Source organism: Phacochoerus africanus, chromosome 16 (genome assembly GCF_016906955.1).
Source record: "Phacochoerus africanus isolate WHEZ1 chromosome 16, ROS_Pafr_v1, whole genome shotgun sequence".
Classification (NCBI taxonomy): Eukaryota; Metazoa; Chordata; class Mammalia; order Artiodactyla; family Suidae; genus Phacochoerus; species Phacochoerus africanus.
The window spans coordinates 36,585,878-36,609,824 of NC_062559.1; the positions used below are offsets into that span (position 1 = coordinate 36,585,878).

General features: G+C 37.2%; 1 protein-coding gene across 1 annotated transcript in view; it reads right to left on the reverse strand.

Annotated features, from left to right (window-relative positions):
* Positions 1 to 277: 277 nt before the first annotated feature.
* GPR141 (G protein-coupled receptor 141) overlaps positions 278 to 23,947 on the reverse strand; it is a 49,423-nt gene continuing 25,753 nt past the window's right edge. The window contains exon 3 of the mRNA XM_047763002.1: positions 278 to 2,391. Coding sequence (XP_047618958.1) covers positions 1,466 to 2,377 — 912 coding nt within the window. The 5' untranslated portion in view covers positions 2,378 to 2,391 and the 3' untranslated portion in view covers positions 278 to 1,465. The remainder of the gene's footprint in view (positions 2,392 to 23,947) is intronic.

The following is a 23,947-nucleotide window of genomic DNA, read 5'->3' on the forward strand; positions in this document are numbered from 1 at the left end:
GTTCCTCAAAATTAATTTATGTGACTCAGTAACTTTTGTGATCATAAAAACCCAAGGAGTATTTCTTATCCATCTGATGAATTTGTGGTTCCATAGAGTAATACAAATTAAAAAAAAATCTTTAAATGCTAAAAATTTAACCTTGCTGGGGGAAAAAAAGTTACCTAAATTCACATGGTTCTTCTCCTACTATGAATTGCTTCAGATTCTGAAGACTCAAATGTGAAACTGAACCGTTTCTTTGGAAAGTTTCAAGACTGAAACCTTTTTTTTTTGGGGGCTGCATCCCACAGCATGCCGAAGTTCCCGGGACTGGGATCACCATGCAGTGACCTGAGCCACAGCAGTGAAAGTGCGAGATCTTTAACCCACTGAGCCCCCAGGGAACTCTAAAACTGTGAAACTTTGAGGGAAATAGTAGAAATATGGGTAGAAGAGCAAAGACCTGACAAGACTATGTTTCAACTTAGCAGCCTAATCTCATGGTATAAATGAATATTTTTCTATGTGTTTCTGAAGTTATTTTTAAGAATATTTTCATTTATTTAAATATAACTTTAAGAGTAGAATGCAACTCTATAAAGAGTTCAGTATAATTTTCTGTCTCCAAGGAAAATCTAAATTGTGGCCCAAGACATCTAGAAATTCTTCAAAAAACAGGGGAAAAATTTAATCACTTCCCTTGGGAACTCATTTAATGCCTAGCAACACATTCATCAGTAAAATTCTCTAAGTTACAGTCACCATTATTTAAATGTGTTCAGTAAGCTTTTAAATTATTTTAGGATATATTCAGGGAGTTGATTCCATGTTCTTAAACCTGATCTTTCAAAGAACAAATCTAGATTACCTGGTTATAGAAGAAGGCTACAAGAGTTCTATTTCTCTTGATTTCTAAATAAGTGACTTCCCACCAAAGCTATGGTAATCTAAAAAAAGTGTTTTTACTATTCTTGCCCCTTTCTCTGTTTGTGTTTTTTTTTTTTTTTTTTTTTGTGAGGGCATAAGTTGAATGGACATCTCTTCTGGTTAGCTAAGTGGAGTTTGTGTTTTTGAAGCTGAATCATTACCAAGATTAATCTTAACTAAGGTTAAGTGGAATGAAAAGAACTAGAGGGCTGAGTCCGGTCCAAAGAAAAGACGATGTTTCAAACTGAGGAAACTAAAATAAGCTAGTGAAACTCAGAAACCATTAAACCCATGGTACCTGGATGGGCCAAGCAGACATTTTACATTGGAAAATAATGCAGTGTTGTAACTCCAGGTGGATTGAACATCACTAGTCTTTGTATGTTTATCATCCAGAGATGGTAGACATTAAATACAGAATGAAAAGAATGCTCTGACATTTTATAGTCCTTTTGTTTGGCTGCATCAAAGCATCGTTTTAATCAAGTAATGAACTAACCATTCCTGTTTTCACTCTCAATATAAAGGAAGTACTTCTGAATACTGTAGTTTGTGGCTAACGGCACAAAAGGCGATTCCACAGATCAGTTATCTTTTGCTTAAACCAACGGCTTCCCCCAAGAACAAAGAGCAGCAAATCGAAGCAGCTAATCGCTGTTACACTCAGTAAGATTTCATTATAAAATGCAACATTGTTGTCACAATGACTTGAGTGTGCCACAGTGTACAAGTAATAGATCCTAAAGAACTGGTAGGGAAGGAAGCAAATAAGAATGACCACTATGAAAAAAAGGTTTTTCAACTGGGCCCAGAACTCCTGGTGGGATAGCAAGGAGTGACGTAGCTTCCGCACCATTGACACAATGATGATGCTCTGAAAGACCAAGAGAACCACTGCAATGACTATGACGATAATGACTATAATATAGTTGATGACTTGTGCATATACATGAGCAAGTTCTTTATGGAATTTAAAGCAATCGTGTTTATCATACCCCTCACGAATTCCATACTGAGAAGCCACCAGGGGTACCACAATGGTAATCACCAGTAGCCACAGGGCAGTACTGGCAGCCACAGCATGCAGTTTTCTGTAGAATTCCACTTTGTCCTTGTGCTTGAAGAAGATGAGGTACCTGATGACCAGGATCACCACATAGAACAGGAACGTGAGGTACATGTGGATGTGCAGCATGGCGCTCACAAATTTGCAGAAGGGCAACCCAAATATCCAGGTGTGCTTGATGAGGTAGGTCAAGCGAAAAGGCACTGTCAGCAGAAAAACACTGTGGACAACCACCAGGTTAATGACGGCCGTGGTGGTCACGGACCGGGTGTTCATTTTCACCAGCAGGAACAAGATGGAGATGATGCCCATCAGCCCTCCAATGAGTACTACGAAGTAGAGCCTGGTTAAATGGGGTGTCAGTATAGCATCATCACAGGAGGAGGTGTTGTGGCCAGCCATGCTTCAGAAGTCACCTGGGAGAGATAAAGCACCAGTGTTAACTAACAAACTTCCAGAATTTTGTTCACATTTCATTCACATTGTACTGACAATGTGACTTTGTCATTTATTTATTTATATGACGTAAACTTTATGAGCCTTAAGAATGAAGACTGTTGTCACATGCATTTCTGTATACGTGTTCCCCAAGAGTAGGTTCTTGTCTTGTCGCAGAAGGAATTCAGAAATGAGACGGAAATTGAGAAAGAAACGTGAGGATTTATTTAGGTGAGAAATACACGTCTTGAGAGGCAGGCAGAAAGGCAAGCAGCTGCCCTTCATTTTGCTTTTGTTTTTGTTTTTTGGCACAGAAGGGGTATCCAATTGCATGGTTGAAATATTCACTAGGAAGGTGGGGTTTGGGGGTCGTAGTCCTTAATTTTCATCCCAGCTCCACCTTCCCAAAGGGAGAAGGGATTTTTGTGTTTATTTGGTTTTATCGGCAGTGTTATGGTGTGTTTGATGGGTACTTCTTATCCGCATAGCTGATTGTTGTTGTTGTTGTTTTAAATAATGAGAGCATAATGAGCAACAGGTTACATTCGGGCACTAGAGATTTGTGCCCTTTTCCACCTTTCTTTATCTGCCTCCAGGGCACTGTCACCCCCAAAATGTGTGGCTTCCTGTCAGTCTGGAGGTTCTGGCTTTTCTTTGTCTGCCCATGGACTCTGCTGTTTGCATGATGTGTGATGTCCTGCCAGCTGGCCCCATACCCCCCTTCTCTGCTTGTGCCTATCTATCTGCTTGCTGTAACATACATTCACTGAAAACACGATAAGTCATTGATTCTTGACCTTGGATAGACTAAAGACCTCATTAATTCTTGACCTTGAACAGGCTAAAGACCTCCCCAAAGACATGCATCTATCTGTACAGTCAAAACAGTTTGCGTGAAATTGGACTGCAGACCATGTGAAACTGATACATGGATGCTAGTACTGCAGCAACCACTGCACACACATATACACACAATCCTAAGAGGAATAGAAAACAGAGTAGATGCATTAAGTACATAGAATATTTTTTAATGTGTTATTCTAATTCTCTAATTCCTTCCAACTCATCAGCAAATGATCCATATTAACACTTAATTACTTTAGGATACTCATTAGTTTGGCAAAAAATAATTGGCTAAATGAAGCCAGCGACAAGCAATATGAGAGTATATCTGAATTTCTCATCACAGTTATATTATCAGCTAACAATGAGACTTGCCTAAGTTCTTCTAGTGGGCTCCCCTGAAATCATAGCACGTCTCCCAGTTCTCCCATCCTCCATCCTTAAATTTATAAAAGCACCATTATTATTTTTCCTCTCTAAAGATCCCTTCTCTATACTGTCTTGATCCCTTCTAATTTATTATTCACACTCTAATTTATCATTTAATGAATAAAAGACTTATTAATCTTTAATTACAATAATCAAGTCATTTCACTTTCTCCTTTAAGGTCCTTCAGTGGCCTCCTATTTCTTTTAAGATAAAAATAAAAATTCTTACATGTCTAGAATGTTCTGGGTTATGGCAAAATCTGATCCCTTGAGACCAGATTCAAGAAATAATCTAAAGGTGAAATTGTCAGGATTTGACATGAATTGTAAATGGAGAAATGAAGGGGAAGGAAGTGTCTCAATTGCTCCCAGACCTTACGTGAACAACTGTGTGGTAAGAGGTGTGGTAACTGATACCAGGGAAACTGAGGATCAAACTAAGAAAGAACAGTCATTGAATTATGCACTTAGTACTTGACCTTTGTAACACATTTGCAGTTATTCTTATTCACTTCTTGAGTGTCTGTTCATACCATCAAAATTACCCAGCAATAAAAATGAACCAACTACTGATACAATACTACGGCAGTGGAAAAGCATTATGCTGAATCATGTATTCTCAGTTGGGCAGTACTACCCCCCCGGGGGAAAATTTTGTTTTGGAAGTGTGAAAAATCTTTTAGTGTAGAAAATCTAGGTAGACGGTATATAAAAATTTCGTAAGAGGGGGAAAGACAGGGAAATGGGTCCAAAGAGGCTCTTTAAAGGTGCAATAATAAAGTTGAGAAATTATACTAAATAAAAGATGCCAGCCACAAAAGGCTACATGCTCAATGATTTCTTTTTCTAGAAAATCAAAACTAATATGACAGGAAGATCAGTGTAGCTCAGGGCCCAGGTTGCAGGGGAAGAGATTGACTTCAAAGGGGTGTAGGGGAACTTAGGGGTGATGAAATGTTTTCTATTGTGCTGGTTACAATTGTAGCTATTTGTCATAGCTCATCAAATTGTACACTTAAAGGTGGTGAATTTTCTTGCATATAAACTTATACTTTAATAAAACTAGTTTTAAAAATAACAGTAACCTGACACCAGAGAGCCTCTGCTTTCACGGGTATGGAATAGAATTTCCACGCAACCCACTTTAAGGCTTATACTTCTATGTGATGTGTAATCTCTGTACTTGCCTTTTATTTTTCTCTGTAGAAAAGTAGTTCCATCAGGTAAACATGAAATTATATTGTGTTCTTATCTGAATCAAGGATGAATGTGCCACCTTAAGTTCTACTCGTCAGTTTTTTCAGCTACTGACCTAGAAGGACCAGCTTCTGAAAGAAGAAAGTATGATCAATTTCGTATCATTTGTCTCATACCCTCTTTCTTTCTCACCAACTTGTTGTCTCTCTCTTTCAGATATGAGAAGCTCATGTTAAATCTCTTCTATGTGCCAGGTACTACAAGAGATGCTTGCCTGAACATAGTCTCGTATAACCTTCACAGCAGTCCTGTGTGTTTTATATGTATCACTAAACTGATTTTTCAAATGAAGAAACTGAACCCCAGACCAGATGTTGTTTGCCAAGTTCTCCAAAGTCTTGTCTCTCTCTCTGTATCTCTCCATCTGTTTTTTTTCTTTCTTTCACACACACACACACACACACACACACACACACACACACACACACACACACACACGTGTCCTTATTGTACATCATGGAGAAGTGAGTTGCACATCACCTAAGCCCAAGTTTCTAAACCTTAACATAAGAAGGAGGGGAAGCCATGAAGAATGTTTGTTCTACTCACATAGCTGTATGGCAATGTATCTTGAAAGCTGCTCTTCCTTCTTTTTGGATTTCTCACCTTTTTTTTTTTTTTTTCCTGGCCATGCCCACAGCATGTGGACATTCCTGGGCTAGGGATCAAACCCACGTCACAGCAGCAACCTGAAGGGCTGCAATGATAATACCATATCCTTAACCCACTATGCCATAAGGGAACTCCTCACTTTCCTATTCCTTACTTAGTTCACAGCAGATTATATAAATTAGCTCATTCAACATCCATTCTAACCCTTTCTGCTCTGCCAGAAAATGTCTGTGCAGATTTTTTTGCAGTTACAGTGCTTGTATGTGACCTAGTTTCTGCTAGTCTGTTGCATTTGCAAAACTGGGAGGCAAAGTGAGGGATGTCAGTGTGCAAAAAGGTTAGAGCATTTCACAAGACAGTAGTGGAAATGTCTGGTTGCTCTGGGACAGCTATGGCACAGGTGTCCCATGCTAAACATGAATTTTAGGAAGCAGTAGTTGGAGCCAATGATGTTTCTGCTCTTAAGCCTCGACTGATATTGAACATTTTTCTCTATCTGTGTGGATCATATCTTTGTAGCAACCAAGCCTGGTTCCCAGACATTCCACGATAGTCTGTAAGCTATTACCTTCTAATAAACACTTTTTAATTAAACCAGCTAACGTGGGTTCTGTTTGCAGTTAACAACCCTGAAATACCTGGCTAATTCTTATTTCTTTTCTTTTCTTTTTTTTTTTTTTGTCTTTTTTGCCATTTCTTGGGCCATTCCCGCGGCATATGGAGGTTCCCAGGCTAGGGGTCTAATCAGAGCTGCAGCTGCTGGCCTACACCAGAGCCACAGCAACACAGGATCCGAGCCTCGTCTGTGACCTATACCACAGCTCATGGCAACGCCGGATCCTTAACCCACTGAGCAAGGCCAGGGATCAAACCTGCAACCTCATGGTTCCTAGTCGGATTCGTTAACCACTGAGCCACGACGGGAACTCCTCTTATTTCTCTTTTAAATCAACTAAGGCATCATTTCTCACAGGAAATCTTTCCTAATCTCCACTCTCAATTCAGGTTGTGTGCCATTTCTCTTCTGTCGCATGGAACTCACCATGCTTATCTCTATTATGGTACTTAACACACAGACCATATTACACTTCTGCCTTACAAACATTGACTGAACAGGGAAGAATCGTGTTTTCCATTATATTCACAGAACTTAGTAAACTTATTAAAATTAATGTAAATATTATTATTGAAAACTAACATAGTAGAGTGCTCAGCTATATGGATACAGCTCAATGCATTTTAACATGGTAAACATATCCCCACCAAAAGGTAATCACTAACCTGACAACTAAAACCATACAGTAGGTTTGTCTACTTTGAATTCTATATCAATTCAGTGTCCCCTTTTGTGTGTCTCTAGTTTAACTCACTCAACAGTATGCTTTGAGATTCATTCATTTTTATAGTTCTTTCTTTTCTTTTTTTTTTTCAGCTATGTTTATGCAGCAGTTCCCAGGCCAGAGATTGAACCTATGTCACAGCAGCGACCCAAGCCACAGCAGTGACAGTGAGAGATCCTTAACCCACTGAGCCACCAGGAAACTCCCTAGTTTAGTTATTTTATCCTTGTTTAGTATACTATATCATTGTATAAATATTTCACAATTTATCCATTCTATTGTTGATGAACAATGGTGTTGTTTCCAGTTATAGGGCTATTATAAATAACACTACTCTGAACATTCCTATAAATATATTTTGTGAAAATAAGTATGCATTTCTGTTGGGAATTTACCAAAGTGTGGTACTGATGGATTATTTGGTATGTATATGTTCAGTTTTGGTGTAAACCACAGTTTCCAATATAAATTCCCACTAATAGTAGATGAGTGTTTTAGTTGTTCCACCGCCTCAAGAATACATGGAATTCTCTGTCCTTTTTACTTTTGCCATTATAGTAGTTAAATGGCCATATTGCATTGTGGTTTTAATCTGCCGTTACCTAATAAATAATAAAGATGAGCACATTCTTACGTATCTATTGGACACTTGGATATCTTGTTTTGTAAAGTGCCTGTTGAAGTCTCATCATATTTCTATTTGGTGGTCTGCTTTTTCTTACTGATTATTTATTTGTTATTTATGTAGCCTGTATTACTCCTTTGCTGGAGATATGTATTGTAAATATGTCCTTCCACTTCCCTTTAACTGCTTAATTGGTATCTTCTGATAAACAGAACATTTAGTTTTCAGTATTACAAATACGTCAAATTTTCCTTCAGTCAGCCCTTTTGTGTCCTATTAAGGAATCTGCCTACTCAAATGTACTAAAGATGGTATGCTGTGTTCATCTTCTATTTATCTTAAACGTCTTTTTTTCATTTTTAGATATACATTTCATCTAGAATTGGCTTTTTAATATGATGTAAAAAGGAGGTCATGATTATTTTTTCTCATATGGTTAACCAATTGACTCATAATTATTAATTGAAAATACCATCCTCACCCCTACTAAACTGCCGTGTCAGCTGTGTTATAAATTAGGTGACCACATGAGACAACTTAGTCCATTTTAGGGCTCCACTAGGTTCCGCTGGTTTATTGATCTATATACCTGGACAAATACCACAGTGTCTAAATCACAATTGCAGTATAGTAAGTTTTCACATAAGTAGTGCAGCTTTTCTAGCTTTCTTTTTCTTAAGGTCACCTGAGCTGTACTTGACCTTCTGTATGTCCATTTAGTTCTAAAATCTGCTTATAAAAACTTGTAGGGTCTTTAATGGATATGCCTTGAAATAGTAGATACCAATAGCTTTAGATAGATATTAATAGATTTTCAACATCGAGTCTTCTAATCACTGAACATAATATATTCTTCCATTTTCTCTTTTTTCTTTCTTTCTTCCTTTTTTTCTTTCTCTCTTCCTTCCTTTCTTTCCCTCTCTCTCCTTCCTTCTTTCCTTCCTCCATCCCTCCCTCTTTCTTTCCCTTCCTTCCTCCTTCCCTCCTTTCTTCTTCTTTCTCTCTCTTTCTCCCCCTTCTCCGCCTCAGTCCACAGCATGTGGAAATTCCCAGGCCAGGGATCAAATCCGAACTGCATGCAGTTGGTGGCAATGCTGGATCTTTAACCCACTGCAAAACAGGGAACTTCTTCCCTCCATTTTCTTTTTCTTTAAAAATTTTTTTTTATTAAAATACAGTTGATTTATCATGTTGCATCAATTCTGCTGTAAGTAACTCTTAATGCCACCTTGAGTTCCTCCAGCCATCCAATGCCTTTTCTTTCCCCTTCATTTTCTGTAATCTTCTTTGGCTCAATAATGTGTTGTAATGTGTTGTGGCTTTCCATATAGAGGTATTTCATATGTTTTTTATAATGATTGAGATAATCATATGATTGTAATGAAATACAGTGATTGATTTGAATGCTCCAGACTTGCGTAGCTGAAATAAAACTGCTTTTGATATATTGTATAAACCTCATTAATATATCACTCTATTTGAAGCAGTAGCATTTTGTACAAAATTTTGCTTCTCTTATGAGAAAGATTGGTCTATAATTTTCTTCTCAATGCCATAGTCAGGTATAACAAGGTTTTGCTGGCCTTGTTAAATAAACTTAGAAATGTTCTCTCATTCCCATTTTCTAAAAATGTCTGTGTGCATTGATTTATTACTTCTAGTATTCTATAGAATCAACTGAGATTACATTTAATTTTATTCCACATATTTTATATGCATTCTCTTTTCTGGTGGCTTTATTTCTCCCCTGTTCTAGAAGCAAGCAGTTGAGAGTAGTTTGTCATGGTCTTCCACTCTTGTTATATATTGTGCAGTATTCTTTTCAGTTGGTCAACTTTAAAGTATCCTCTTTATTTCTATATTTGATTCTTCCTTAAGATCTACTTTTTCTGATACACCAAGCCTTCTTTTGTTTAATGTTTGCACTTTACATTTTTTCCATCCTTTTACTTGCAACCTTTATTATTCTAACTTTTCGTTTTTTAAAAGTTTTAACGTATAGTTAATTTACAACACTGTGATAATTTATGCACACAACAAAGTGACTTAGGGAATTCCTGTCGTGGCTCAACAAACCCAACTAGTGTTCATGAAAATGTGGGTTCAATCCCTGGCCTTGCCCTGTGGATTAAGGATCTGGCGTTGTCTGCGAGCTATGGTATAGGTTGCAGACATGACTTGGATCTGGCATTTCTGTGGCTGTGGCAAAGGCCGGCAGCTGCAGCTCCGATTTGACCCCTAGCCTGGGAAACTCTGTATGCCACAGGTGCAGCCCTAAAAAAGGAAAGAAAAAAGTGACTCAATTATACACATACCCATATGCATTCTTTTTCAGATTCTTTCCCCATATGGGTTATCACAGATATTGGGTAGAGCCCCCGTTGTCCATGTTCTAACATTTGAAATGTGTCTTTTGTAAAACCCATATTATTGGGATTGGGTTCTTTAATTCATTCTAACAACACTTGTCTTTTATTTGAACTGTTTATTTACATTTGAAGTAACTTATGATTGAAGTTGTCTTTAGTATATCATCATAATTTTATTTTCTGTTTGACTCAGTCATCCATGTTATTTCTCTGTCTTCCTTTGGATTATTCAAATATATTTTCATTTCCTTCTCTATTAACTTCTTAGTTATAAATTCTTCTACTCTTTTTGTACTGGTAATCCTAGAGATTATAGTATGCATCTTTTACATATTATAGCCTAATACAAATTATTACTCCAGCCACTCCCCTCATGTTGACACAAATTCAGAATATTTTAATTCCGTTTACTCTCTCCATCTATTTTTATAATTTTCATAAATTTTAATCCTACATACATTTTAAACCTCACATAACATTATAACCATTGTCTTATACTGTTAATAATCAATAGCTGTTTATATTTATCCACTTAGTTTCCTTATCCATTGCTTTTTATAAAGCCCACTTCTTGAAAGCATTATTGACATACAAAAAGGTGTGTATATTTATGTATAAAACCTGATGAGTTTAAATATCATTATACACCTGTGAAGTTATCATTACAATCCATGCCATAAACATGTCCGTCACCTTCAAAAATTTCCTCCCACCTTCTTATTATCATTAGTATTTTTTCGGTATAAAAACTTAATATAAGATTTATCCTCAACAAAATTTTAAGAACACGATACAGTATTGTTAACTCTAACCTCTGTACTCTACAGATTTCTAGGATTTATCATATATAACTGAAATTTTGTACCCTTTGACTAATACTTCCTTGCCCCCCACCACCACCCCCGGATCCTGGCATATACTATTCTTCTCCCTGCTACTATTTTATTTTAGATTCCTCAAATAAGTGGTATTATGTGGTAGTTATCCTTCTGTGTCTGGCTCATTTCACTTGAGCATAATGTTCTCCAGGTACACCCATGTTATCACAAAGAGCTAGATGTCCTTTTTTCAGGTTGAATAATATTCCGTTGTTTATATATACCGCACTTTGTTTTCCCATTCATCCAGTAATAGACATTTAGTTTGCTTCCATGTCTTGACTATTGTGAATAAAGCTGAGGCTGCAGTGAACATGGGATTGCAAATAACTCTTTGATATCCTGATTGTGTTCCTTGAATATATACCCAGGAAGGGATTGCTGGATCATATGGTAATCCTATTTTAATTTTTCGAGGAACTTCCATACTGTTTTGCATAGTGGCTGCAACATTCCAGCCAAGAGTGTACAACGGTTCCTTTTTCTCCACATCTGTACCAACATTTGTTATATTTTAGGTTTTTTTTTTTCCTTTGGCTGTGTCTGTGGCATATGGAAGTTCCCAGGCCAGGGATTGAACAGCACCATAGCAGCAGCAACCTGAGGCCCTACAGTGACAATGCCAGATCTTTAACCTACTGCACCAAAAGGGAACTCCTTTAGGTTGTTTTAATAATAGCCATTCTAATAGCTATGAGGTTATATCTCATTGTTTTGGTTTGCATTTCTCTCATGATTGATGAGATGTTAAGCACCTTTTCATGTACATGTTGGCCATTTGTATGTTTTCTTTAAAGAAATGTCTATTCAGTTCTTTTGTCCTTTTTTTTTTTTTCTTTTTCAGCTGCACCCATGACATACAGGCCAGGGATCAACTCTGAGCCGGAGCTGCAGCCTATACTATAGCTGTAGCAACACCAGATCCTTAACCCACTGTACCACAGAGGGAACTCCTCTTTTGCCCATTTTGAATGAGGTTATTTGGGGTTTTCTGCTTTTGAATTATAGGGGTTCCTAATATATTTTTGATTTTACCCCTTTATCAGATACATGCTTTGCAAATATTTTCTCTCATAGTTCCATAGGTTGCCCTTTCATTTTGTGGATAGTTTCCTTTGCTGTACAGAAACTTTTTAGTGCAATATAATCTCACTTATCTAGTTTTCCTTTTTTTGCCTATGCTTTCAATGTCACATCCAAGAAATCATTTCAAGGCCAGTGTCAAAAGTCTTTTCCCCTGTGTTTTCTTCTAGGAGTTTTTGTGGTTTCATGTCTTACCATTAAATCTTTAATTCATTTTGAGTTAACTTTTGTGTGTAGTGTAAGATGATGCACCAGTTTCATTTTTCTGCATCCAGTTTTCCCAAGACCATTTATTAAAGAGACTATACTTTCCCCTTTGTATTCTTATCAAAGATCAGTTGACCATATACACATGGGTTTATTTCTGGATTCTCTACTCTGTTCCATTTGTCTATGAGTCTGTTTATTTGCCAGTACCATACTATTGTAATTACTTTGTAATATGTTTTTATTACAGCTTTGTGTAGTTTTTATATAGCTTTGTAATATATTGTGAAATCAGAAAATGTAATGCCGCTAGTTTTGTTATTTTTGCTCAAAATTACTTTGGCTAGTCAGAGTCTTCATTGTTCCATATGAATTTTAGAAAATTTTTTTCTATGTCTATAAAAAATTACATTGCGATTTTGATAGAGGTTGTATTAAATCTGCAGATCACTTATGGTAGTATGGATTACTTTAGGTAATAATTTTAATAATATTAATCCATGAATATTACAGAGTATTTCCACTTATTTCTATCTGCTTTAATTTCTTTCATCAGTGGTTTATAGTTTTCGAAGTAAAGTCTTACTTAAGTTTATTCCTCTTTTTTTATGCCATTGTTAATGGGATTGTTTCCTTAATTTCTGTTTCAGATAGCTTATTGTTAGCTTACAGAAATGCAACTGATTTTTGTATGTTGATTTTCTGTCCTACATATTTAAATTAATTCATTGGTTAGTTCTAACAGGTTTTTTTGGGTTTTTTTTGTCTTTAAGGTTTCGTACTTATAATATCACATCTGCAAAGAGACATAATTTTACTTCTTTCTTCCCTTATTTGGATGTTTTTTATTTCTGTTTGCTCACCCCCATGACAATCATCCAATTGTATAAATTTTATTTTATTTTATTTTATTTATTATTATTATTTTTTGTCAATTTTGCCTTTTCTAAGGCTGTTCCTGTGGCATATAGAGGTTTCCAGGCCAGGGGTCTAATCGGAGCTGTAGCCACCGGCTGACGCCAGAGCCACAGCAACGAGGGATCCGAGCCACATCCGCAACCTACACCACAGCTCACGGCAACGCTGGATCCCTAACCCACTGAGCGAGGCCAGGGATCGAACCCGCAACCTCATGGTTCCTAGTTGGATTCGCTAACCACTGAGCCATGACGGGAACTCCAATTGTATAAATTTTAAATTTAAATGTTTTCAGAACTGTCATCTTTTTTTTTTTTTTGGCCACACCCACAACATACCTAAGTCCCAGGGCCAGGGATCCAACACATGCCATAGTGATCTGAGCCCCAGCAGTGACAAGACTGGATCCTTAACCTGCTGCACCATCAGGGCACTTTTAGATACTTTCTATTTCTTTTTCTTGCTCTTTTTATTTCTTTTAAATTGCTCTTTTAATTTCTTTTTAATTTCAGATCATGCTGAATAGAAATAGCAAGAGTGCTATTGCCTTGTTCCAGATCTTAGAGGAAAAGATTTCAGTTTTTCACAATTGAATCTGATGTTAGCTATGGATTTTTCATATGTGGCATTAATTGTGTTGAGGTAAGTTCTTTCAACACATAATTTTTGAGAGTTTTTTTTTTAATTATGAAAGGGTGTTGAATTTTATCAAATGCTTTTTCTATATCCATCGAGGTGCTCTTATGATTTCTATCCTTTATTCTGCTGATGAGGTGAGTCACATTGATTGGTTTATGTATATTGAACCATTCTTCCAACCAGGGATAAATTTCACTTGGTCGATATGTGTGATTATTTTAATGTGCTGTTGAATTTTTCTTGTTAATATTTTGTAGGAGTTCCCGTCGTGGCTCAGTGGTTAACAAATCTGACTAGGAACCATGAGGTTGCAGGTTCTTTCCCTGGCCTTGCTCAGTCGGTTAAGGATCCGGCGTTGCAGTGAGCTGTGGTGTAGGTCACAGGCGCAGCTCAGATTTGGTGTTGCTGTGGCTCTGGTGTAGGCCAGCAGCTACAGCTCCAATTAGACCCCTAGCCTGGGAACCTCCGTATGCCACGGAGTGGCCCTAGAAAAGGCAAAAAGACAAAAAAAAATTTTTTTGTTAAGGGTTTTTGCATACGTGTTCCTCAGGGATATTGCATAAGACTCCCAGATGGTCTGGCTTAGATCACAGCTTCTTTATTCTGCTTTATCTTTCTGCTGAACTGTGCCATGCACTCTCTCAATCTGCCTGCAGATCCCCCTGGCACTCTCTCATATCACTTCCGAGGAACCCAGCTCCCACTCTGGGCTATGTAACACAGTGAAAAAAGAGGTTAAAAGTTTGTTTCCTCCTAGAGTGCGTTCCTTTTTAAAAACAAACACACTCTTTCTCTTTGCCTCCTTCTACATGGCACTTTCTCTTTTTTGTTCTCCTGAAGACTGTGTGGTTATCTCCCTCTATCAAGATGTCTCATCGGCTTTTGAAAACAAGCACTAGAATGGAGCCTAGAGGAGGAAGACAATGAAGAAGTAAAGGCTTTTGAGAGTCATAGGTAGTAAGGAGAGAGTCATAGGTATTAAGGGAGATCAGATAGGGATTTGCGCCTAATTTCTTCCCAGGGCCAAAAAAATGGAAAAAAAAAATGTATGTCCAAGAAGTATTACTCTGCATATGGGATATGATTCCAGGGGTTAAAAGAAATTTTTAATTAATTGGCATAAAAATTTTATTTCTCCTCTCCTTCATTCTTTCTCAGAGAAACGCTTAAATTCTCCCATATGCATGACTTGGTTGTAGCCATGACTGTGCATATCCTATACCACACTGTCAGTCACTTCCTTACCTGTGTAGGTACAAGGGCATTCCCACATGTTCACAGCAGCCTGATACTTGAGAAGAGATGGGCACAGGGATAGACAGCATTATTTTATCAATATTACATTGAAGAACTGTATTCTCCAAATTGAAGTTGAAACATTGAAATCTGCAGACAATTCTCATTTGAGATACGGGCAATGTCATATTTTCCTTACTGTCAAATTTCTCAGTGACAATTAAGAGCAACATCCATTCAACCAAAGTAAATAGATTTGTTAGAACTTAGACTGCTAAATATTTCCTAATCTATTGCTTTATGTATTAGAGTTGGATACCCTAATAGAATGGGGGATATCTCAAGTTATTGCACAAAATAAAAGTTCTGAGCTTAAAAATCTTGGAAAGAAATATCTTCATTTGCTAATAAAAATAGTAAATGCTGTTCAGAAATGCTTCCCATGCCTCACTGAGGAGTAATAGCTTGCTAAGAAGAACAGTCCCTACAATGGGAAAACTGAGAGAGTGCCTGAGAGAAGCAGTGGGCATTGTGACAGATGGGCCAGGGGGAGAAACCCCACAGGCAGGACCTGGGGACCTAGAACATTTGAGCCAGCACCCACGTGCCAGTCATGGTACACAGGATGAGCTCAGCTGGGGCTTTGACATGTGTTATATATAGAACTTGCCAAATGGGGTTCAGTAAACACTGGCAGATAAGAGTCACTAATGAAACTCAATGCTCTGTTACTTTCCCTGGATGTCAAGTTTAGATGTTATCTATATGTTTGGATTTTTTAAAAATTCAGGCTCAGGTTTTGAAATTTGCCCTTGGTTTGGGACAAAGACATTTTGAAGAGGAAAACACATGAAACTCAGAAAGCACCCAGATCGAATGTTCGAGACACACTAGTTATTATTATTATTTAAAGACTCCGCCTCACCCATTTTTTGTAGGAAAAAAAAAATGTGAACACTAGTTCAACATTTAGTTGAATGAGTTTGTGAAAGAAAGAGAAATGAGGGAAGGGAAAGACAGAGAAGGAAAAGGAAAAGAGTAAAGGGAAGGATGAGGAGGAGAAGAGGGTATGGCATCCCTATATCTTCATTGTGTTTCCTCTTCCCCAAATACGCCACCATATTCATTTCCTCCTGTACATCCCTGAGCTGGAAACTCAAATTTCTTTTCCTTTGCCAGCCTCCCTGGTCCCCTTATACATTCTTAGCTGCATCCTCAAAATGCTTTACCTAAGTGTTGCATTTCTCCTTTCTTTGCTTTATTAATTTCCATTTAAATTATTTATTTTAGTCATTTCTGTACCTGTTTTTAATACTGAATTTCTTTTAGAACTAAATCGATTTTTTTTTTGAGGGGGTGTATTAGGCATGAGTTGTTAACTGAATGGGTGAAATAATGGTGAAAAATTACCTTGCCCTTGTCAACGGTATCTCTGAAAGGGCCACATTTGAGTCTAATCCAGTAAGTGATGTCAGGACCTGGAATAAACTGTGGGCCCAGAGGACACTCTCCTAAGGGAGCAGGGCTGCTGCCGCCTTAGCTTTCTGGGAACCACCTTGCCTTGGGCAGTGATCTCTTATCTCTGTGATTGACTCCTGAAGCACAGCAAGAAGCCTGGCCTCAAACTCCAGTTTTCCTTTGCTCTCTCTCGTCCTCCTGCTTAAAAGCCTTCTTTGGTTCCTTTTAGTGAAAAGAATGAAGTCTGATAACTACCATGCAGTCTAACCCCAACTTATATTTCAAAGCATCATTTTTGTCATGACCCCTCTTTCCCCACCCTGCTCTCAGCTTATGCCCCAGATTTACAGATCTTCTTGTCATTCCTGGGAAGTTCTTTTTCATACTACACATCATTTCTTCTCTCTATAGATCCCAAGGTACAGCTAGACACAGAAAAATGAAGTCCAAATTATACCATAAATGATTTTGTTTTCCTTAAAAACTCCCCCTGGCCTCCCATTGCCTCATACATCAGAGCCTTCTCTTAGCATAACATACTAAATATGTCTGACTGGCCTTTATAGTTCTACATCTGTCATTGGAGCTCCAGGATGCTCCCCCACCCCCCCATCCTGCTTGAACTGTTTCTTCCTTGTTCTTCTCTGATCTCTGACCTCACCCCACACACAGGATTGCTCCTCGGCTTTGCCCAAGGCTTGATAGGGGCTTTTTCCTTGAGTCTTACAAGTTCCCTTCCCAATGCTTTGCCTACAGCCCTACCCATTGCCCACGACCTGAGGACTACCTCAGTAGTAGAAGTAAGACATGGAATTAGCTCCTGTGGCTGTTTTATAGGAAATCTATGCTAGAACCAACATCAGAGCCCAGCCTACAAAGTAAGAGTCCTGGAAAAATTGTAGTCTTACCAAAAAAAAAAAAAAAAAAGGCATTAAGCAATCCACATCCTCATGAGTGTGTAGACTTCAGGCCCCAGGACCCCTCCTTTTTCTAGAGGAGTATCTATAATCTACTTTGGGATCTCTCACTTCATTTAATAAACAAATCATATCATTTTAAGTATTTTTCATGTCATAGGTAGTAAATATTCTGAGATGAATAAAACATATCCTTCCCTACATTTCAATCTCCTTTTATCTGTTAGGGGAGAGACAAGTACATAGATTATTTACAACAACACCTCCAGGTACATTGAAAATGCCACAAGAATTCAGAAAGGGGAGTCATTCAATTTAATCTAGTGGGGAGTGAAAGCATCACAATATCATAGCGATAGAGTTATGCTTGGGCACAGATATGTAACAGGTGCTGTATCTTGGAAGATGCATTGAAGTTCCAGATGCAGAGAGGAAGAGTTAGAGAACCCCAGGTAAAGACAAGAGTCTGAGAAAAGGCATGGATTACCAGTAGTTAGACGTACCAGGAACATGAGGTAAATGAGTAGAAAAGAGATGAATATCTGTAAATGAACCTTGACAAATACACAACATGTTGCCATGCTGAGGAGTTCCCATTTTATTCTGAAAATTATTAGAAATGCAAAAATTTAAATATCAAATGATATTTTAGTGTTTCAATTATAAAAGCTTAGCTTTGGCAGCAGAATGGAGAAAGGATTGGAGGAGGGCAGGACAAAAAGAGTGATATTAACAGGCTACTATGCTGATCAAGGTTAAATATTAAAAGGATTGGTGCAAGCTGATACCACCTGGGAGAAGTCACCTCTAAACTACACAAAAATAGAAGAGTGTGGGGTTGGAGAAGACATTGTGTGCTTCAGGTACATCAGTGAGCAAGTGATGACATCTGCAGAGCAAACCAACAGGTAAAAGATGGGAATAATCACTGAACATTTAAAGAAAGCAAATGCTACATTAAAAAGATGTCAAACTCCTCAGGCAATCGAAACAGACTATCTAGTTTGCTAAAAGGACAAAGAGGGTAAAGTAACTTTAAATGCAATTAATACCCTCAGAATAAATTATATGAAATAAATTCAACTACAGTTGTTATTGAATAGAAAATGCACCAAACTAACAAATTAGTGAGCTTGTAAGAATGTTCAGAAAGATTTTCATGAGTGGAACAAGAACAAAATGCACCAAGAGAAAATGTTGAAAAGAAATGCTACCAAACACCCAGGGCAAATCAAGAAGTTCCAACATCATCTGGAGAGAGCAAAAAGGAATGGAATGCTCAAATAATCAAAGACCATTTCCTACACATAAAAAGGTGACACCTTTATGTTAAAGGATCACACCCACAGCTGAGTTGAGTTAATAGAAAAGACTAACATTTGGGCACATCGGAGTGGAATTTCAAATCACAAAGAACAAACTTGCATATGCACTGGATGTCATCGCCAATAAACATCTCCAATGTAGTACATCCAAAGCTGAATTCCTGCACCTTTCTTCCCCGCCTCCCAGACATGGACACCAACATGTTACTTTCCAAGTCCTTCCAGTCTCAGGGAATAGTAACTCTGCTTTCTAGTTGCTTGAGTGAAAAACCTTAGAGTCATACTTGATTCATCTTTATCTCCCCAAGTTAACCTCTACTCCTTAAGGAATTTCTACCCTCTCTTCTTCAACATAATCAACATAGGATCTTTATAGAAGATTTCCTTCTATAAAGGACATTCCTGAGATGACAGACAACATCTGAACAGAGTCTATGGATTAAGTAACAGAATTGCATCAGTGTTATTCTCCTGACTTTGATCATTGTATGTGGTTATATAAAGAGAATGTACTGTTCTTAGGGAATATATACTGCATGTCGTAGAAATAAAAGCATCATGTTTTCAACTTGTTCCCAGATGGATCAGAAATTATAATGTGTTGATATAAAAAGTGAAATGCAAATGTGGTAAATATTACAACTGGGGAATCTGGGTTAAGGATATATCGGGGTCTTTAAACAATTCATTTAATATTTTTATAAGCATACTTTATACTATTCATATAATATTTTCATAAGTATAAAATTTTTCTAAGTTAAAAATTACAAAGAAATAAATTCAATCTAAAGTGTGGCTTCTCTTCACCACATATATTATTACTACTCTTCTTCAAACCACACCATGTTTCTCTGGGAATGTTATGGTAAATTCATTAATTCTCCCTTCTTTTATTCTTGCCTCCTCTATAGTGTATTCCCAGTCTGCAATCAGAGTGATCTTTCAAAATATAATTCAGAAGATGTCATTCCTCATATCACAACCCTCTAATGGTTTCTCATTTTACTCAGAGTCAAGCCAGAATTTGGAAAATGGTCTAATACGTCCTACAGAATTTAAGCCCTCCCCCCCATACTCTCTTGCCTTGATCTTATCTCCTATAACTTTTCCTTTTATTGGTCTATTCCAACTAAGCATAATAACTCCTTGTTTTCCCTCTAACATCCCTAACATGTTCACACCTCAGGGCCTTTGCACATGAAGTTTCCTCTTCAAGAGTGTTCTTCCCCCAGATGTCTGTACAACTTGCACCTTCACCTTCTTCACATCTATGACCAAAGGTACTTCATTAATTCCTTTTCTTCATACTTAAAATGTCAGCACTTGACCGCTTCCACCTAGAACATCTCATCCTCTTTTTCTACTTTATTTTTCTCCGCAGCATTTATCACTGACATACCATATGTTTGAGTTGTTTGTTTGCTTGTCTTTTTGCTCCTTCCAATATAATTCAAACTCCTTGAGGACAAAAAATTCTCTTCTGTTCACTCTTTTAATTCCAGCATTGGGAATACTGCTCTGTACATAATACCTTCTTAATAAATAATTGTTGAATAAATGAAACCAACCATACTGAAAGTTCTCGTAGAGGGAAAAGAAAAGATACTGTATAAAAGAATTTAAAACAAATGAGCATCTGAACTTTGATGTATCAAAATGCTGGAGAAAAAATCTGAATTGTTTTGAAAGGTGATCATGAATTTAGAATTTTGCTTTCAACCAAACTACCATTTGAAATGCAGAGAAAAGGAAAGGTATATTCTGATACATGAGCACTCAGAAAGTCTACCTCTCTCAGAAATTCCCTGAATCATTTATGTATATTCTAGTAAAACTTAGTTTTACTAGAAGTAAGATGTATAGTATACCAAAATAAAGTTGTGAGGGAGTGACATCAGCATCACAGTGATGTGAGAAACTCTCTTTGTTTCTCCCCTTCAATCTACAACCAGAAAGACATCCACAGCTCAACACAGGCACCTCTGCCTAACACACCAGGGTGCTGGGGAATTCCACTTATCTGTACATCTAAAAATGGGTGTGTTTGAACAAATAGGGAAGTTAGGACCAGAGAAACAGTAGAGATGATGCTTGCAATCTCAGATTACCACCCACAGAAGCCACCCCAGAGCCCCAGAGAACAGCAGCAGCAGCAGAGGAGAAGGTGCAAACAACTCTGGCCTCCAGCCACAGTGTGACCACGGCCAAAGATAAAGGGGCAGCAGGGGTAGCAGGCTGTCCCTCCAGCCTCAGAGGCTCCCACAACCCCAGGCCCTTTGCCCTTTGCCTGCAGCAGCAGAGCCTGTGAACCTTACAACACCAAACATGGCAGAGGTGCCTGCACTACCCCAGCTCCCCACCACCTTACCCTGTTGTAGGGGAGCCTGCAACTCAAGAGATCCTGAGCTTGATGAAAGAGCCCACTTCCTGGTGCCCCCAGCAGTGATCCCAGTGACAGTGGAAGCATTGAGGCACCAGTGATCCTGGAGGCACAGCAGTGATAATGAGGGCCCTGGGCAACACCTCGGATAGAAGAAGTGAAGGATGCAAAGTGCCAATTTTCAAATACAATCAGAGACACCTGAGGTAAGAGAAATCAAAATTTCATGTGATAGCGCCACCTATTGGAAAACAGAAGAAATGCCTCTAATTTCTAACATTGAATTCTTAGAGATATGTGAAAAAACAAAACTAAACCAACTTTATCTAAGGAAGAGAGGTGTTCAGTACTTAGAATGCATCATCACATGAACAACTCATCAAACACCATGAGGAACCACAGTAACACAGTATTGCAAAAAGAAAACGACAATTCTCCAGACACCAAACTTAAAATCATAGAATATTATGATCTGATAGACAATTCAAAAAAAAACTATCAAGAAACTCAATGAGGTAAGAGAAAAATCAGAAAGGCAGTTAAATGAGCTCAAAAATAAAATTAATAAGCAGAAAGTATACTTTACCAAAGAGATTGAAACTCTAATAAATAACCAAACAGAAATTCTGGAGCTAAAGACCTCAATAAACAAGATGAAGAATGCCTTAGAAAGCACTGGAAATAGAGTAGACCATAGGGAAGAGGAAATTAGCAAGCTCAAAGATAGAAATCTGGAAAGGACATAAATGAGGAAAGAAAATCAAGTCTCAATGAAGAAATTCTATGAGAACTATCTGACTCTTAGGAAGGGCAACATTAGGATAATGGATATCCTAGAAGAAGAAAGAGAGAAAGGAGGAAATAAAGAATTCTAAAGAAAGAATTTTAAAGACAGCCAGGGAAAAAAAGGATTGTAACCTACAAGAAATCCCAGTTATAGAATTAGCAGATTTCTCAGCAGAAGCTATAGGCCTGGAGAGAGTAGAATAATATTCTCAAAATACTGAAAGATAAAAACTATCATCCAAGAGTACTCTATTCAGCAAAGTTATCATTCAGATACAAAGGAGAAATAAAGACTTCCCCATAGAAACAATAGCTGAGGGAATTCATCAACATTAGACCCACTTTATAAAAAAAATGTTGAAAGGAATCTTTCTACCAGAAACAAAAGGCAAAAGTACACAAAATCATTAGTAGTGTGATAAGTAGATGGAAAGATCAGAAAATTGCAACTCAGTATCAGAATAAGTTCTTAAACACTTTATTAAAGTATAAAGATTCAAGGAAAAAAGACAAAACAACTATACTTCAATTTGTAACAAAGTTAATATAAAAAGGGACAATTGGAGACAAAACACAAAAGGGGAAGAGGAAAAGGATGGAACTCACATAGGTATATGGAGATAAGATACTATCAGGAGAAATGGAGTTTTTTTTTTTAATTTATGAGACATTTTATACAAACACCATGGTAACCACAAAGCTTAAATCTAGAGCAGAGGCATAAAACAGAAAAAAAAAAAAAAGAGGAAACTGAGGAAAACATCATATGAAAACCGCCAAACCAAAATAGCAGATAGAAACACAAGGAAAAAGAAACAATGGAGATATAGAGCCACCAGAAAGCAAAAGATAAAATGGAAGTACTAAGTCCTCATCTAGTAATAATCACCCTAAATATAAATGGATTGAATTCAATGATCAAAAGACACAAGATGACTGGGTGAATTAAAAAATAAGATCCAACCATATGCTGCCTCCAGGAGACTCACCTCAGCTCTGATGACAAACATAGGCTTAAAGTAAAGGAATGGCGGATAACATTCTGAGGACATGACATCCAAAAGAAAGTGGATGTATCCATACTCAGATCAGACAAAATAGTCTTTAAGCCAAAAAAGTAACAGTTGAAAAAAATGGACAATACACAATGATAAAGTAATTCATCAAGAAGACACAATAGTATTAAAATATATGCGCCTGAGAAGCACCACATAGATAAAGACTTCAATGTATTATTAATAGACTTAAAGGGAGAAATCGACAGCAAAACAAAAGCAGTAGGGGATTTTAACATTCCACTTACATCAATGGATAGATCGTTCAGACAGAAAGCCAACAGGGAAAGAGTGGCCTTAAACATTAAACCAGATGGATTTGATAGATGTATATAGCATCCCATCCAAATGCAGCAGAATACACTTCTCAAGTGCACAGGGAACTTTCTCAAGGATAAATCATATGTTGAGACACAAGTCTCAATTTTTTTTTTTAAAAATTAAGAGCTGATTCTTTGAAAAGATAGACAAAATTAACAATACTTTAGCTAGACAGATCTTTAGCTAGGAAGGAAGAGAGCAGCACTGATAATTAAAATCAGAAATGAAAGAGGAGAAATATCAAATACCATAGAAACACAAAGAATTTATAAGAAAATATTATGGATAGCTATACACCAACAAATTGGACAACTAAAAAGAAGTGAGCACATTCTTAGGATCATACAACTTTGTAAGACTGAATCATGACAAAAATGAAAGATCCAAATAAACTAATCACAAATAAAGAGATTGAATCAATAATCAAAAACCTCCCAAAAGACAAAATCCAAGATCAGATGGCTTCACAGATAAATTCTACCAAAGATTTAAAGAAGATGTAATACCTATCCTTTTCAAACTCTTCCAAAAAAATTAAAAGGAGGGAATGCTTCCTAATTTATTTTAGGAGACCCCCTGATAGAAAAACCAGACAAAGGCAACCCTTATTAAAAAAAAAAAAAAAAAGTTGCAGGCTAATATCTCTGATGAACATAGATGCAAACATCCTCAACAGAATGTTAGCAAACTGAATGCAACAAGATATTAAAAGGATCATATACAATGATCAAGTGGGATTTATTCCAGGGATGCAAGAATGTTTCAACATCCAAAAATCAATGTGATATATCATGCTAAAAACCATATAATCATCTCACTAGATGCAAAAAAGTATTTGACAAGATTCAACTATAAT